At 34.5% G+C, this 16,797-nt stretch overlaps 1 protein-coding gene and 2 pseudogenes across 1 annotated transcript; 2 read left to right on the forward strand and 1 right to left on the reverse strand.

Annotated features, from left to right (window-relative positions):
* Positions 1–222: 222 nt before the first annotated feature.
* LOC106026587 (olfactory receptor 51G2-like) lies at positions 223–1,176 on the forward strand (annotated as a pseudogene).
* A 4,464-nt stretch (positions 1,177–5,640) lies between these two features.
* Positions 5,641–6,436, forward strand: LOC100714283 (olfactory receptor 52A1-like; the record flags this gene model as incomplete). The annotated part of the gene is made up of 2 exons (XM_003465363.2): positions 5,641–6,299; positions 6,415–6,436. Coding segments are annotated over exons 1-2 (681 nt in total), but the record flags the coding sequence as incomplete, so codon positions are not given.
* A 3,496-nt stretch (positions 6,437–9,932) lies between these two features.
* LOC101787855 (olfactory receptor 52E4-like) lies at positions 9,933–10,873 on the reverse strand (annotated as a pseudogene).
* Positions 10,874–16,797: the final 5,924 nt, after the last annotated feature.

The raw sequence follows: 16,797 nt of genomic DNA on the forward strand, positions 1-16,797 counted from the left end.
ATATTCATTTATTCTTTCATTGTTTTCAAATTCAGATTATTTCTTTTCCTCTCCATTCCTTCCATCACTTGTTTCCCTTCTCATCTGAAATAATTTGCCATTGTTCCTAATAGTTATATTTCTTTCCTCTCTTTTCATGATGCAGATCTTGGTATTATCAAATCTCCTTCTCCTCACTGGAATGTAATTGTGGAATTGAACTGTGGTTAAACGCTGATCCCCATGGCAACCTCAAACACCAGCAGCACCCTGTTCTCCACATTCTATCTCACAGGTATCCCTGGCTATGAAGAATTTCACCACTGGATTTCCATCCCCTTCTGTCTCCTCTATCTTGTTGGAATAACGGGCAACTGCACCATCTTGCATGTCATCTGGACAGACCCCAGGCTACATGAACCCATGTACTACTTCCTGGCCATGCTTTCTCTCACTGACATGGGCATATCCCTGCCCCCAATGATAATGCTTTTCAGGGTGCTGTGGTCCAATTCTAGGGAGATCCAGTTCACTATCTGTGTGGTCCAAGTAGTTTCAATTCATGCTTTCTCCCTCACTCAGTCATCTGTGCTCTTGGCCATGGCCCTGGAATGATATGTGGCTATCTGTCACCCACTGCGATACGCTACCATTCTCACTTCAAAATTGATGACCAAGATTGGGATTGCAGCCCTGCGTAGGAGCACTAATGCACCATTTCAAGTTATGATTCATCTAGCTTCATTTCCCTTCTGACATTCCCACGTCATTTCCATTTCTGCTATCTGATGCAGTACATAATCTGTCTTGCCTGTGCTGACACACAATTTAATGTTTTATATGGTTTAGTTTTGATGGTTATGCAATGGGGCCTGGAATCTCTGGGTATTTTAGTATCTTAGCTTTCATTCTTCATTCTGTGTTAAGAATTGCATCCAATGAGGAGAGATTGAAGACACTCAACACATGCGCCTCCCACATCTTCGCTATGCTCATGTTGTTTGTGCCACTGATAGGGTTGTCTATTGTCTATCATTCCACCAAATAGTCCTCTCCCTTGTCCACATTTTCATGTTTCATAACCACTTAATATTTCTACCAGTCCTCAACTTAGTCGTCTATTCTGTGAAAACTAAGCAGATCCACCAGGGAATTTTGTAACTTATTATTCACTACAAAATTTCGGCTGTGATGTAGACTTGTTCTTAAGGAAATAATAATCTCACCACCACTGAAGACACCCCATGATGAAGTGTCTGCATTAGGTATTCTGCAATAAGGGTCGATGCTCCTTAGGCTCTCTACTTAAGAAAGAGAAATAGAGCCAAAGAGTATCATGGATTTCTGTATGCACTGGGGGAGGACAGTCACACTTCCATTTTTATTATCAGCAGTTAGCCACTGCCTGTGAAATTTTCCATGGGTGTACAAATATATATTTGCTATATTTTTACATTTATTTGTTTCTAGAGATTTTGTAATATGTAACCTAGAACTTTAAGTACTTTTTGTTACATAATTGCAATGCATGTAAATGTATGTATTTAACTTTCTTAACAGAAGTAATGTTTTATTTTGGTGTGAAGATATATACTGTATAAAAACAGATATGATGAACCACCGCGTTCCATCAGATTCAACTTTAAACTTTTACACCCACATTCCTCTATACTTGTGATTTAATTTCTGTAGGGATATGGGAATCAAATGGTTTTTTATTTTGAATTGTTTAATTCATTTATTTGAAATAATTCCATTCAGATAGAATGCTGAAACTTCATATTTTTAAAAACTCTAGATACTACATTGTAAAAGTAGTCAATATAACCAATTGTTTCAATAGATCATCATCTGTATTATTAATATCACTGATGTTAGTAGGAAAATTGTAGCTCACTGAATAATAATGGGTTAGAAGTGTTATCACAGGAAACAGGTAATACATGATAACAATAATGCATACTGAGGACCTCCCAGCCATTTACCTACAGGACAGTCTAGAAAACTAGTTCAGATATGTGAAATATATAGATGTTGCTTACCTATGTGCGTTTCTCAATGCTTACATGATAAATGACATCATAAATCACACCACAGGAGGTGAAAATCCGTGACATTTGAAAGTTTCTTCTGTGATTCAAACTACATAAGATTCTTTCACACGTATATGGCATATCGCAGTTGATTTTTGAAAGAAGAAATCAAAGTAGCAAGTGAAGAATAAGAACTTGTTGAATTGTGCAACACTCTGGTATGTCTTCTTCATGGTAGGACTTAGAAATGCCTATTTGAAAGGTTTATTGAGGACACTGCTGACTTTTCAAAAAGGGTGTTTAGTAAATTGAAACTGGCAATAATAAGACTGCAAACACTAATAGATAAATATGAGACCAGACAGTAAGTGTGAAGACACACTGTTTTCCTGGTAGAAATACAAATGAAAAACTTCTTGCTTTGAAAGAAGCTATCACAAGGATTTTTTTTTTATTTGAAGAGAAAAACAAAACTAAACAAATCAAAACAGTAAAAGGCTAGAAGTAATACATAATTTCAAGAGAAAAAATATACAGTAAGAATTCACCAGTTAACAGATCACCTATTGTCATCTTAGAAACAGTTGTCCAGATTACAAAATTAAAGCATACAAAGTGGATATTTATTTAAAGATAGAGTGAAACTAGTATATAAGAATGCTTCACACCAAGATTTGGCTATAATCACTGCACTGGGGAGTCTGAGCCAGGAAGATTGCAAATAACAAAACAGTGAAAATAAAAATTAAAAATAAAACAAGAGAGAGGATTTAGGATTTCAGAGTGAAACAGCAGAAAAAGAACTTAGGTTATAAAAGTAAAACTTGTACTTCAAAATCCCTCTGCATTTAGCTATGGAGAAACAAAATAAAATAAAATAAAATAAAAAATAGAGTGAGAGTTCTACAAGCTTCAAGAGAATTAGACATATATTTGTTCTGAATGAACCCAAGAGACTGACTTAAGATTTACTTAGGTTCCTTGTGTTTTTGGCTAGGGACATGGAGATCCCTTATCCTGGGTTCATAATTCCTCCTCCTCCACATTTTCATCATAGAACATTAGAAATGCAATTCAGCAGCTTTCTTCTTCAATTTGAGCTGAAGACATTTATACTATGCTTTAAAATCTTGCAGAACCTGCCATAAGTTTTTTTTGGAAGGGAACATGCAAGCATGAAGTTAGACTGAGGAAAAGACCATGTGTATTTCAAAGATAGACGGGGAGTAAGAAGCTGTCCCAGAAATGGTCACACTCTGAGATTGGCACCACACAGTTTCCCCTACAGAGAACATACAACACAAGGTATGAAGAAATCAGACTGAAACACCTGGAAGACATCAGTGGGTGATGGATGAGTTAAAATCACAGAAGAACTCACAGTACACTTCAAACACATGGTAAGAACCAAGCCAGCTCTCAGACTCTAACTAGCGAGGAAGTGTCACTGTTCTAAAGTTTTTCCTCCATAATTTGGCTTTACTAGTTTTTATAATACCAGTCTCACTACTCAAGTAACTAGATAATTACCTGCTACTACCTCAACTGCAAGTTTGTAAATCTGTATCTGTAGGGCAAGGCTCATAATTCAGCTGGTTACTATGGAGTAAGTGAGGAGATGATTGGCAACAACTTGCTGTTCTAATTCTGTTTACTTTTGGTAGAAACAAAAATTTGCCCCCCTTAGAGTCAGTGACTGATGGATAGTAATATCATAGAACTAGAAAGCTGAGGGCAAACCTATGCAAGTCACAGTACTTAGTTTTGACCAGTGTGTCCTTAAACACGTGTCAAATGATAAAGCTGTTGCAGTACAGAGTGTCTGTTGCTGATTATAATCTTTCATTGCAGATTTAGGATCTCTGGTCCCAGCTATTGATGGAATTACTGGTTTACTTTTGATACAAAATATAAGGTTAGCAGACTCCTGAGGTTGACAAAATACAAAAGATTAATTGGAAAGACTAAGAATGAGTAAAATGATTGAGTTTAAGTTTATAAAGCTATTGATAATTCTGTAGTATACAATTAAAAATTTTCTAAACATAAAACTTGTAATTTTTTCCAAATGAGACTTGATTAAGCAATTTGCATATGAAGCATCAGAGAACAAGTTCTGAGAAAATTCAGTCACCAGAGAAAGTAAGAAGTGATTAAACTTTTCTAAGTTATTCTGAATTCCTCCTCTGAATAATTTCTGGTATCCCAAAACCTATTATCTGTTTTCCTTAACTAGTAGTATATTTGCCTCTTTAGAATAAGTCTTTTTTCCCTTACTTTTCATTAATTAATTAATAGCTGACTTCTCGAGATAATAATACTTTATTTAACACTAATGAATCTGTATGGGCCACATCACATGCTAAACTGGGAATTTTAAAGCCAAGTAATTAGCTTCTATTCTGAATACATCATACCTCTGCCATTTTGCTTGTATATGGATTTCATTTAGAATGTGTTCCCTCAACAAGTGCATTAGAATTGTCCAATATTTTGCTTCTCAGATGTTTCTCTATTCTAGGATTATCTAATTGATTTTAGAATTTTAGCGGTTTTAAGTAGATAACTAAGTATAAGGATGTCAGCTATTGGAAAAGGAAACAATGCAGAGTGGAAATTCAAAGATGCGAAGAGCATTGTCTCCTCAAAAGTTCATTGATGTGTTATTTACATACATCAATTCACCGCAGTGGATGCAATCACTGTATACTGAAAATATACAAAGAATCAAAAGAAAAGCATAAATTTGGAAAAATAGTTGAATATTCTATTCTAAAGCATTTTATTTATAATAACTTGGATGAGTTTCTTCAAATATCGAACATAATATGTGTACTGGAAATTTTATATAGATACAAGTGATACAGACACATTTTTTATCCTTCCTTCCTTCCTTCCTTCTTTGGGAGACTAGCTATTTATCCCAGGGCCTTTACACTGAGTTGCAACTCCATCCTCTTCTACTTTTTAAAATTTGACATACAGTGTTTAGATTCTATTTCCTTAGCCTACCAGAGTTGTGGGATTACAAGAGAGCTATCTGGCGTATGTTTTATATATATATATATATATATATATATATATATATATATATATATACTGTCTTTCATAGAGCCCACTTTATACTAATATTGGAGTCATATCTGAAAATTTGTTGATCCAAACTGACTGTTCTTCACAAAAAGATGATAATAGGAGTACTATTGTGAGAATAGGAGTACTATTTTAAGAAGAAGTAAAATGCAGCATATAGAGAGACGTATAAGTACCTTATGACACTTTAAACTTCCAATAAGAGTAAATGAGCCTAATTTTTTCATCCACAGGCATCAGAATAAGTTAACAATCAGTACTAGGTTGTTGATCCAGGAGCCTTTGTTCATTCCTAGGAATCACCCTCCTACCTACATAACATCTCACAAGGCACATGGGCACCCTCTCAGAAAGCATTAATGTGTCCTTACAGAGTTCTCTTCTCTCTTCAACTGTATGAATGAGGTGACTGAAATAATCTTAGAGTTCCGACAATAACAAAGAGACTCAATATGGTGATTTTGGATAAAAACACAAAGTAGATCTACAGTAGCTGTGTGCATCTTCTATTGACATCAGGGGTTCCAAGAACCCCATGTCACTCTCCAACCTCACAGTCTGCATGCCTTCTGTCTTGACACTAATTGGGATCCCAGGCCTAGAGTCTGTGCAGTGCTGGATCAGAATCCCTTTCTGTGCCATGTACCTTATCGCTATGATTGGAAATGCTTTGTTTCTGCTTACCATCAGGTCAGAGCGCAGTCTCCACCAGTCCATGTATATTTTCCTAGCCATGCTAGGTGCCACAGACATTCTGCTTGCTACATGCATTATGCCCAACATGCTTGGAGTTTTCTGGTTTCACTTGCCAGACATCAATTTTGATTGCTGCCTGTTTCAAATGTGGCTCATCCACACCTTTCAGTGCACAGAGTCCAGCATTCTGCTTGCCATGGCCTTTGACTGTTATGTGTTGATCTGCGATCCACTGAGACATGCCACCATTTTCACAACCCAGCGGGTCACCCAAATAGGAGCTGCTGTCTCCCTGAGGGTCGTCATTCTTGCAGCCCCTTGTCTTCTACTGACAAAGTGTCGCTTCCAATTTTATCACATAACAGTCATCTCCCACTCCTACTGTGAACATATGGCCATTGTGAAACTAGCTGCCAGAAATGTCATGGTCAACAAAATCTATGGTTTGTTTGTGACCTTCACTGTTTCAGGGTTTGACCTCACATTCATCACATTGTCCACATTTTCCACATCACAAACTTCACATTGGGCAATAAACAAGACTGCACCATCTGTCCCAGAATCATGGAACAAATGAACAATTGAAGTTCATGACCCGAGATTATATATATATATATATATATATATATATATATATATATGTTAGCATTGTTACTGTTTTTATTATGCCATTAACTTTATTCTATATAGAAGAGACAACATTTAAAAGGCTATTGACCATTAAAAGAGATTCAATATACTCATATTTTCAGTTTCATTTTGTTAAAATCGGTTTGTAATTTGTTTGACATATGAGTTTAATAAGAAAATGTTGTCGAAAGGAAGCTGATTTAACAGTAATTATAATTACTTAAGCAAGAGACATTGTGCACATGTCTTTGGATCAAAGATATATTAGAATTCATTCCTTTTTTCTTCTATCACTCGGAAACTTTTACGTATTTTCTAGTTATAAGCCATGTACAGACTCCATTTAGTGATCTCCAAAAATTCTGTGTCTACATATAAAGCCATACATTACTTTGACTTAAGGCATTATTTGAGTCTGGGTTGATGTCATTTAAACAGCAACCTCCTATAAATGGTGAGGGAGCCGTGAGGGCAGGAAGAAGCCAAATGCTTGATAGTGCACTTTAGTAGCAAGTGAAGTTTCCTGATGTCAGACATGTTCCCTGGTCACACCTACAGAATGGCCTGCTTTGTTTGAAAGAATCTTTCATGAATACATTCTGTATATGACAGTGAACACTGTATCATGGTTCAGGTATTTGAAGTATACATTTTTCATTTCTTTTCCCTATAAAGTTGGAAAGAGCCGAATTTAAAAATTGTGTATCTGATATATGCGCACAAACGCATGCATACATACGTACATGCACGCACCCAGAGAAATAGGTGTTTTTCTCTCATTCATGCAATTATTACTTCAATTTAGATATTTGTTGTATGTAAGTCATTTCTCTTTCTGTTTTTCCAGTTGGAATGAAATTTGTCCTCACTAAATAGTATGCCCTAGAAGAAATTAGCAGAAATTAATGTATACATTAGGGAAGAAAACTTCAATTGCAATGGAAACAAATGAGTTTCAATCCTCTCACAAAACCCCAAATTTGAAAACAAAGCTTATTCCACATAGAATGTCTGTGATCAGAAATTTAGACAATAAGAAACTTTTATGATGCTGTGGATTGGGAGAGGACATTTCTATAATTTTTGCTGTGATTGTGAACTAGTACAACCACCTGGAAATCAATGTGGAAAAAAACCTAAAAATAGAAATTTCGTTTGACCTAGATTCATTTCTTAATATCCCCAAAGACCTTCTTAATGTATCACAGTGACACCTGCATGCTCAGGTTTACAAAAGCACAATTCAAAATACTGCTTTTTGGAATCAGCCTGTCTGCCTAAAAGCAGATGAATAACTAAGAAATAGATAGATAGATGATAGATAGATAGATAGATAGATAGATAGATAGTCACTGAAAGAGAGATTACTAAGGATAAAAAAGTATAAACTAGAGTCATTAATAGGAAAATAGATACAAGTTGAAATCATATAGCTATTTTAAATAAGAAAGTTAAAAAATAAGTGTTTTTTCTTATGTGAAAATTACAAATTATAAGTAATTTAAACTGCAAAATAAAAGAGAGATAACAGAAAACGTGAAGTAGATCTTGAGGTGATTGTAAAGGGTCTGAGGGGGGGCTGGGGATTTAGCTCAGTGGCATAAGCGCCTGCCTTGCAGGCAGGCAGTCGTGAGTTCAATCCCCGGTACCGATAAAAAGGAAAAAGACAAAAAAAAAGTAAAGGGACTGAGGGATGGGAGCAGAAGGGCCACTTATGCCCTAGAGGGGAGGTGGAGACACAAATGATTAAGATGCCATATATAAATCATTACTTATTCAAATGAGCACGATTATTATGTTTCACAGTCATCTGTTTAAATATTAAAACACAGGTGACTTGACTCAGAGAGCAGCACCATGTCTCTGTTACTAGTTATGTTACTAGTAGTTCAATTTTCATTTGATGGCATGTGGGATGAAACAGAAAGTTGTATCAATGTAACACAATAAATAGCCTTTCTAAGGAGCAAGAAAAATTATAAATTGTTATTTCAGAAGATGTCTTTTTACTAGAGAAGCTTTGTCAAATCAGAGAATTATATAATATTTGAATTTTTATCACTATATACTATTTGTTAAAGTTTATATCTAAATATCCAGCAAAGCCTCATGCAGTGATGGGGACAGGCTGAGAGTTTGTGATTGATTCATGGTCCAATGCTGGGATTATGGTCTGAGTGCTCCCCTCACTGTAGGATGGGTGGCCTACATACAGAATAATAGGTAAAGCGTCTTCTCTGACACCCCTCCACTTATACTCTTGCTGCTTTTGCAGTCTTTCTATCCCCATGAACTGTTGCTTCTCTGTCACAGCAACATGCCTTGCAGTCAGCTGATTATGGACTAAAACCACTACAAATTGTGAGCTAAATAAACCTTTCTGTCCTTAATTTTGGGTGTCAGGTATTTTGTTTGGCAATGAGAAGAGTAAACAAGATACCATCCTTCAGTTAATTACATTTGCCACTACAATATATTTCTAGTATTAGACAAAGGTTCTGGGAATATTGGAAAGTTGGCAATGTGTTTCAGATATAATGGTCTTGGGGCTGGGGATTTAGCTCAGTGGCATAAGCACCTGCCTTGCAAAATCTCAGTCATGAGTTCAGTTCCCAGTACTGATAAAAAAAAAAAATCAGATATAATACTCTTAAATTTGGAAAAAAGGATGTGGATAAGGTAGTTTATTTGAAAAACGATTTCAGGCAAAATCCTGAGAACTAACACAGTAAAAGTTACATTAATGGGACACTATATTCTCAAGTTAAGTTGTGATAATGGTTACAAAATTCTGTATGTATAGGAAATGTGAAGAAAAATGTCTTTAATATGACTGAGGTGATTTCTCCCACTCTTACTGCACATTTTAGTGGATTTGATAACTAAATTTTATCATATGTGAAAATTTCATTTGATACTGTGAGAAAATATTTGATCAATTTTAAAATGCCATAAATAAAGATTTATTTTGACCTAAGCACTTGTGATTATAGAATATAATTTACATGGTCTTAAATTCTCTAAATCTTTAGAGAGAAAAATAATATCTAATTTTTATTTCATATAATACCTGCCTCTGGATTGGGTGCCAATGAAGAGCTGGCAACAAGGAATAGGTTTGGGAGACAGAAACGAGGAATGAATAACATATGGTACCTATGAATCTTTGTGAAGGCATGCATTATCACATAAAAGGATTGCTGGCCAATAGTTGAATATGAATTAGAAAATACAGACTCATCGGTGAAAACTTAAAGAACTATGTCACCAAAATATTTCTGTTTACCCAACAAATATTGTTTACTATTGTTATAAAGACATTATTGTCAAAACAAAAATTACATTAAGGAACATGGTATATGAATACATAGGTACCAGTATACATTTTAAAAATGTCTAAAAGTAATTTTGTATGCTCATTTACCAAAGTCACTTTAGGTCATCAGAGTGTAAGTCGAAGAACAGTCTCAACTAATTTAGGTATTTTTTAATGAATTTGAGTTAGTCTTTCTTTACAAATATTTTCACAACTCCTTGACAAATTTGGTTAGTCCTGACCCCATAAATAACTGGATTTAAACAAGGAGGAAAAACCACATACAGATTGGCCAGAAGGATGTGAACACAGTGAGGAACATTTCTACTGAATCTGTGTGTCATGAAGGAGAAAAGCACTGGTGTAAAAAGCTAGGATAACACAAACATGTGACACACATGTGCTGAGTGCTTTGCTTCTTGAATCCCTGGAAGTGAGGTGGAAAATAGCTTGGAGGATCTGAGAATAAGAGAGTACAATAAGGATTAAATCTATGATGAGTGCTGCAATGGCGAATAAACCGTAGATGATGTTGACCCTTATTCTGGCACAGGCCAGAGGAGCGATGCCCATGTGTTCACGGTAGGTGTGAGGGATAATATAGTGTCCACAAAAGGGCAGTCGTTTCAGAAGAGGACAGAAGGGAATCATGAGGAAGACTGGTCTGCCCACTACAACAGAGGCCATAATGGCCACCATCTTATTGGTGAGAATACTGGTATATCTCAGGGGGTAACAGATGGCTACAGAGCGGTCAATTGCCATGGCCACAAGCACTACTGATTCCATACCAGTGTAGGTGTGGATGAAGAACATTTGGATGAGGCAGCCTTCAAAGCTGATCTCCCTGAGGTTGAACCAGAAGATGCCTAGCATCTTGGGGATGGTAGAAGTGGAGAGGCCCAGATCAATAAAAGAGAGAAGAGCAAGAAAGTAAAACATGGGCTGATGGTCTCTGCTCAGTCTTGATCACATGCAAGATTGTGAAATTCCCCACAAGTGCTATCAGATAGACAACAAAGAAAGGGAAGGCAATCCAGATATGGAAAGCTTCCATACCTGGGACACCCAGCAGAAGGAAAGCAGAGGGATACAACGCTGACAATGTGTCATTCACAGAGGCCATGATGCTGCTGGGAAGTCTTGGTTAATACTCTATTGTCTTCTTCAGTATTTCTAAGGAGACACAAGCAAATGTATGGTAGTGGGATATCACTATGTCTAATCACATGTCAGTTAAATACTCAGTACAATAAAAGAAGAAAATTAGTGAATATTAACTTATATGCTCAAAATTTTATTATTTAATAGTGAAAACTGTGAATGTTAGAAACCATATTTTCTGGTGATAATGATTCACGGTTGTCTTTAGGTCATTTTTTATTAACATCCATTATGTAAAATAAACCTCTCCAGTAACTAGATTACCTTGAGTTGAGAGAGATATTTTAAGAAATCCCTCTTGAGTGTCATGCGATTAAAAAGAATTAGAAATGGGAACCGGGGGGCTGGTGCTGGGGATTAGCTCAGCTGCTCAAGTGCCTATCTTGCAAGTGTGCAGTCGTGAGTTTGATCCCCGGTACCAATAAAAAATGAAAAAGACAAAAAGAAATTTAAAAAAGGAAAGGGAGAAGGAAGAATTTAGGGAATTTATGATCCAAAAGATGTGTAATCATAATGCAGTACTTCTCTCATGTCCCTCCTCACATGAGTCACTGCTCTGTTTCCCTGCCCAGCTAACACTGTGTTCATATTTTTCTACTGATGAGACTTCATGCTTTGGTTGAATAATCAATTGTCAGTATTTTTTGACAATCAAACAATGCAAAACAATTTGAATAGAAGCAGAAAATATTTAATAAAATTAAATATTCAAAGATAATATCTTGAAAATGATTTTAAACAACATAGGAAAAATAATATTTATTGGTTTGATAAACACAAAGGCAGATAATATAATATTGAATGGTCAAACACTGATATTTTCTTCCATGCAAGGGAGAATGAGGCATTAATACCAATTAGTATTAACTGTATTTAACATTTTACAGAAATTTCTAACAAGTTTGGTATATCAAGAAAAAAGAATTAAGAGGTCAGATCAGAATAAAAAGTAAATTTTTCTATTTATGAGAAGCATGAGCTTTTGGAAATATTTAGAACTAACCCCTTAGCATATCATTTCGGTGGACAAAAGAAACAATAATTGTCATATAATATAATAAAAAAATTAAAATTTGATGAAATTTAACAATGTAATTTATGACACAATAAAATTTAAAGTGCTTAGCAGATGTATTTAAATTATAGAACCTTATAAATTAAAAATTGTGCTAGTATGGTATACTCATCCAATATACATATATATGTTCATACATATATATTTACATTCACAAACCATATTTATTTGAAAGACTGAAATATATTAGGATGCTAATTACTCTCAGTTTGATTAATATATTTGTAATAATGTCAGCAGATAGTAATAAAGTTGGGCACATTTTGAAATAGTCATAAGTTCATTATAAGTTCTTTAGAAGAATTGAAAGGTAGGGATTAGATACTAAATTATTCTAAATATGTAAAACTGAAGTACAAAATCGGGTTAATTCTACACAATTATGAAAAAATAGATAGTAAATAGCAATAAAGGTACATGGTCAATTTCATTTTTTCACGTTTCGATATTTAAAATTTTTTTAATAAATTGACTTGCTCAGTGATCACATAATGATAGGACAGTCAGTTCTAAAAGTCAGACATTGAACCTATGTAAATTTCAAAAAGAAACCTAATTTTACTTTACAGTACACACAACATAATAATGACACCAATGATGTGGATCAAGAGTTTAAAACATTAAACTTCTAATATCTTTATAATTTTTGGTAAGATTGGAAAAAATTGATCTTTAAGACATAAGGATAAATAAAGAAAAATAATTTGTTATGTATTATGAATTTTAAAAATTACTATTAATAAGTGAATTTAGAAGATACACATGGGAGAAAAGTCAAAATCACTATATATAAAAATAGAATTTGCATCAAGAATATGTGTGTATATATACATGTATGTCTGCTTATAAATAAAATATAAGACAAGCTTACAAATAGGGAAATAAGAGTTTTAAAAAGCACTGGGTAAATTAAATGTATAAATTATGGTAAAATTTGTAAAATCATCAGGTATAAGTAAGATATGTTACACAATTCGTGACATACCATTAGACAATTACTACAGTGACTAAAATTAAGAAGCCTATAGTCTCAAACTTTGGCAAGGTTATTAAGCACAGGATTCTATTCCAAACAATGTAAAATAAAAATATTGACATGTTGGCAAAATGTAATGGTTTCTTTTACATTTATTAATACACCAAGCCCATCCTAAGGTCAGTTTAATGCTAGTGAAACAAAAACACACATCCACCAAAAGATTTATGCAACTATATTCATAACAGCTTTATTCATAATTACTCCAAAGAAGCAACTGCACAGTCATCAATAAGTGAACAGGCTTTCAAATTCAGAATTCTTATGTAACATATATTTATCCATTTAGAGAGATGGCTTAATTGGTTAAAATACAAATACAATACAAATATAATATCATTGTTCTGAATTAATGATTGCTACTAGTTGACAAAAATAGTTACTACATTATTATATTTATAGTAATTTCTAGAGGATAAAATATAATTATGAATTCAACTTGCCAGGTGAATGGCTGACACAGATTAATTGAAGGTTTGCTAGGTAGGAACATAAATGAGTGTGGTAAGGTAGAGAAAAGATTCCATGTTGGCATAGTGGTGTAGAATATATAAGTACACATTTCTCAACTGTGTAAAGATCAGATTTATACATTAAATATATGTAAATTTTCTCTTAAAAGCAAACTGAAATATGGGAAAAGGCATGAAAGTTTGTAGTTGTTGACACTATATGATGACATTTCATGATATTCCGTTTACTTTTTGTGTTTCAAACGCTCCATAATAAAAGAGTATAAAGCATAAATTTAACCAAAAGAAGTGACATTACATAATATAAAATATAATTTGATAAAATACTCAATTTAAAGCATTTTTATGCAGAATATTTTATTTTGAATAGAATACCGATATTTTATTCAATTGAAAAAATTAAGATTGAATTTCAAACTTTTATACTTGTGTTAAAAGCACAGAAAGCAAGTAACTCTAGTTAACAATAAATATATGTTTGATAAAATACAGTAAATACTTAAATTAAAAATAAGTTTTAGTACAGGACATATTTCCATTAATCTTCTTCAAAATATTCCCCTTCACTTTGAACACATTAATCCTACTGTTGTTGCAACTTTCTGAAGCAGTTCTGGCCTTTTTCCAGAGTGTCTTTATTTTTGTTCTCCTGGTTGCTGGGTGGCCCTAAATTAATTCAAAATTCTTGCTCTTCATGGTCATTTTGACTTTGCAGAAGAGCCGGGAGTTAAATAGGGTCATCCAGAGAATATGGTGGGTGAGAACACGCCACAGTATTTTCATAAGACTCTTTTCCATTGAATAGCACTTGGAAGCAGCAGCGTTCACCATATTTGGCTCATATTCCATAAAGAGACTAATTCAAAGGCTTCAAAAAGTGTTTCAGAAAGTGATCAGAGTGATCAGATAAGTGTGCAAGAGGTGAGGAAAAATACTTGGATATTTAATAACACTGTGTGTTTTACTCTACTACATTTTTACACTTTTTAATATTGATATATTTTGATTACATCTCATCCTACAGTGATTTAAATAAATTTACTTTTAAACTTTACTTTACCTTTTAAGATTTTACCTTTACTCTTGATATTTTCTTTCTTATTTGTACCTCTGAATACTTTTTTACCCTACATCTATGATGTTTCCATCACCAGGAAACAATGCACTGTTTTGATATTTCCATTCTGGTGACTGTAATTCTGAGCTTACACATATTTGGCATCTTTAGCCATCATAAATTGTTAAATCTATGGTTCAAAGCCAATACCAGTAGCACATAATTATACTCATTCTTGTTCAGCCTCAATAGATTCAGAAGCACAGGATCTCAACTTAGCAATCCTGGGATTTTTCTTCATGGATAGATGTGGAACTAACTAATGAGCTAGCCTCCATTCCCAGTATCATTTCACTGTCTTTCTCAGTAGTTTTAAGAACTTGAACTTATGTGAAGCCTGCATGATTAATATAGTTTCAAACACATTGCAGTAGCATACTACTATGATAAATACAATGTTCTTAGCAGTATTATGTGTATTTCCTAAATGATATCCACTCAGTGCAATATAAATGTATCCTTCCTTTGCTAAAGTGCATCTTTTTTCTAATGCGATTGATAGGAAATTAGTTCATTTAAGGTTTAGGGCATTTAAAACCTGCAAATCCTGAATTCATGTCTTCATGGTTCCACTTAATATGACCTTAGATAAATTGTTCCCTGAGTTTTATTTTATTTTTCTGTAGAGGTTGAGATAGTAATAAAATCAAACTTACGTGGCTCTATCAAATCCAAAAAGTGTGCTGCTATTATGAAGTGCCTAGTAAAATGTGTTGACAGTACTGTTCCTTTAAATAATTTCTCATTATTATTTTTCTGGGGTTGTCTTCATATTATACTTTTTAAGAAACCCAACATGTTATTTATAGTACAGAAAATATATATTTTGCTCTAGCAGCAAGCACATGAACTGGCTACAGTCCAATCAGTCTGAGGTTAATGGAACACCATATCTCAAAATTTAGTCACTTAAATTAAAACAATAATCGCTCTGATTCTTGAATGCGAATCAGTACATAAGTATGACAAATACTGTTATCCCTACTCACCAGCCCAAAAGCAAGGGGCATTCCTAGGCCCCTCAGATCACAAGAGTCAGCAGCTCTCTTCAAGAACTCACTAAGAACTACAAATTGTTCTCAAAAGATGGTTATTTCTGCAGGTATGCTGCCTATTCTGCAGGTATGCTGCCTACTCAGTGGGCACTTGGGTGCTCCCTCTCCGTAATGGTAGCTAAACCACAGGGAGCTTAGCATTTTCACCTAAGGTATGTCTTTAAGAATATCTGATGTGGCTTCCTGAAAGTCTCCTCCATGTTGGCTGCCCTGATTTCCCCACTTCTCTGTCTTTATGGAAAAAAAAATCAAAGTTATAAAATATATATATGGGCTTCCTTTCACTGGGCAGTGTCCTACCTTGTCTTGCAGTGTCAGGCGGGCCTACCTGCTGAATAACCATGCATATGTGCCTCACCTAAAAGACTCTTTTGTGAAGAGGAGGCAGGTCCCCAGAGAAAGTGTCTCAGCTCCATCTGCTCAGGGACTGAGATTCCCTGAGGATTGCAGTCAGGCACTTGAAGCCTGTTGGTTGAAACCTACATCTAGAAAACCAGGAATCCTTGGATATTTTATCTCATGAGAAACCAAACTGTTTATGGGACTCATCTTTATTACCAGCTTTTATACCATTTTGTTATTTAAACAGAAATCTCCTTTATATGGTGATAGAGTCATAGGGAAGGAAGAAGTCAAATGTTAGTGCATTTAAGGTGCAAGAGAATTTTTCTGATGTTAGACACGTTCCCTGGTCACATCTACACAGTGACCTCTGTTGTTTGAAACTTTTATGTACACATTCTCTATATTACAGTGGACCCTCTATCTTGGATCAGGTATTTGAAGTACATGCTTTTTCATTTATTTTCTGTATAGAGTTGGAAAGAGCCTAGTCAAAAAAATTGTGCATTGGATACACACACACACACACACACACACACACACACACACACACACACACGAAAGAGAGAGAAAGAGAGAGAGAGAGAGAGAGAGAGAGAGAGAGAGAGAGAAACCATCATAGAAATAGACAAAGACAGAGAGACAGAGCAAGACAGACAGAGAGACAAACAAAAACAGAGAGAGACAGAGAGAAAGGTGATGTTTGTCTTATTCGTACTATTATTATTTCTCTTTAATTTTCATATTTATTGTAAGTCATTAAATATTTTGTTTCACAGTTTTAATGA

This window comes from Cavia porcellus, unplaced genomic scaffold (genome assembly GCF_034190915.1).
Source record: "Cavia porcellus strain 051 isolate PalLab524CR breed Dunkin Hartley unplaced genomic scaffold, mCavPor4.1 scaffold_9, whole genome shotgun sequence".
Classification (NCBI taxonomy): Eukaryota; Metazoa; Chordata; class Mammalia; order Rodentia; family Caviidae; genus Cavia; species Cavia porcellus.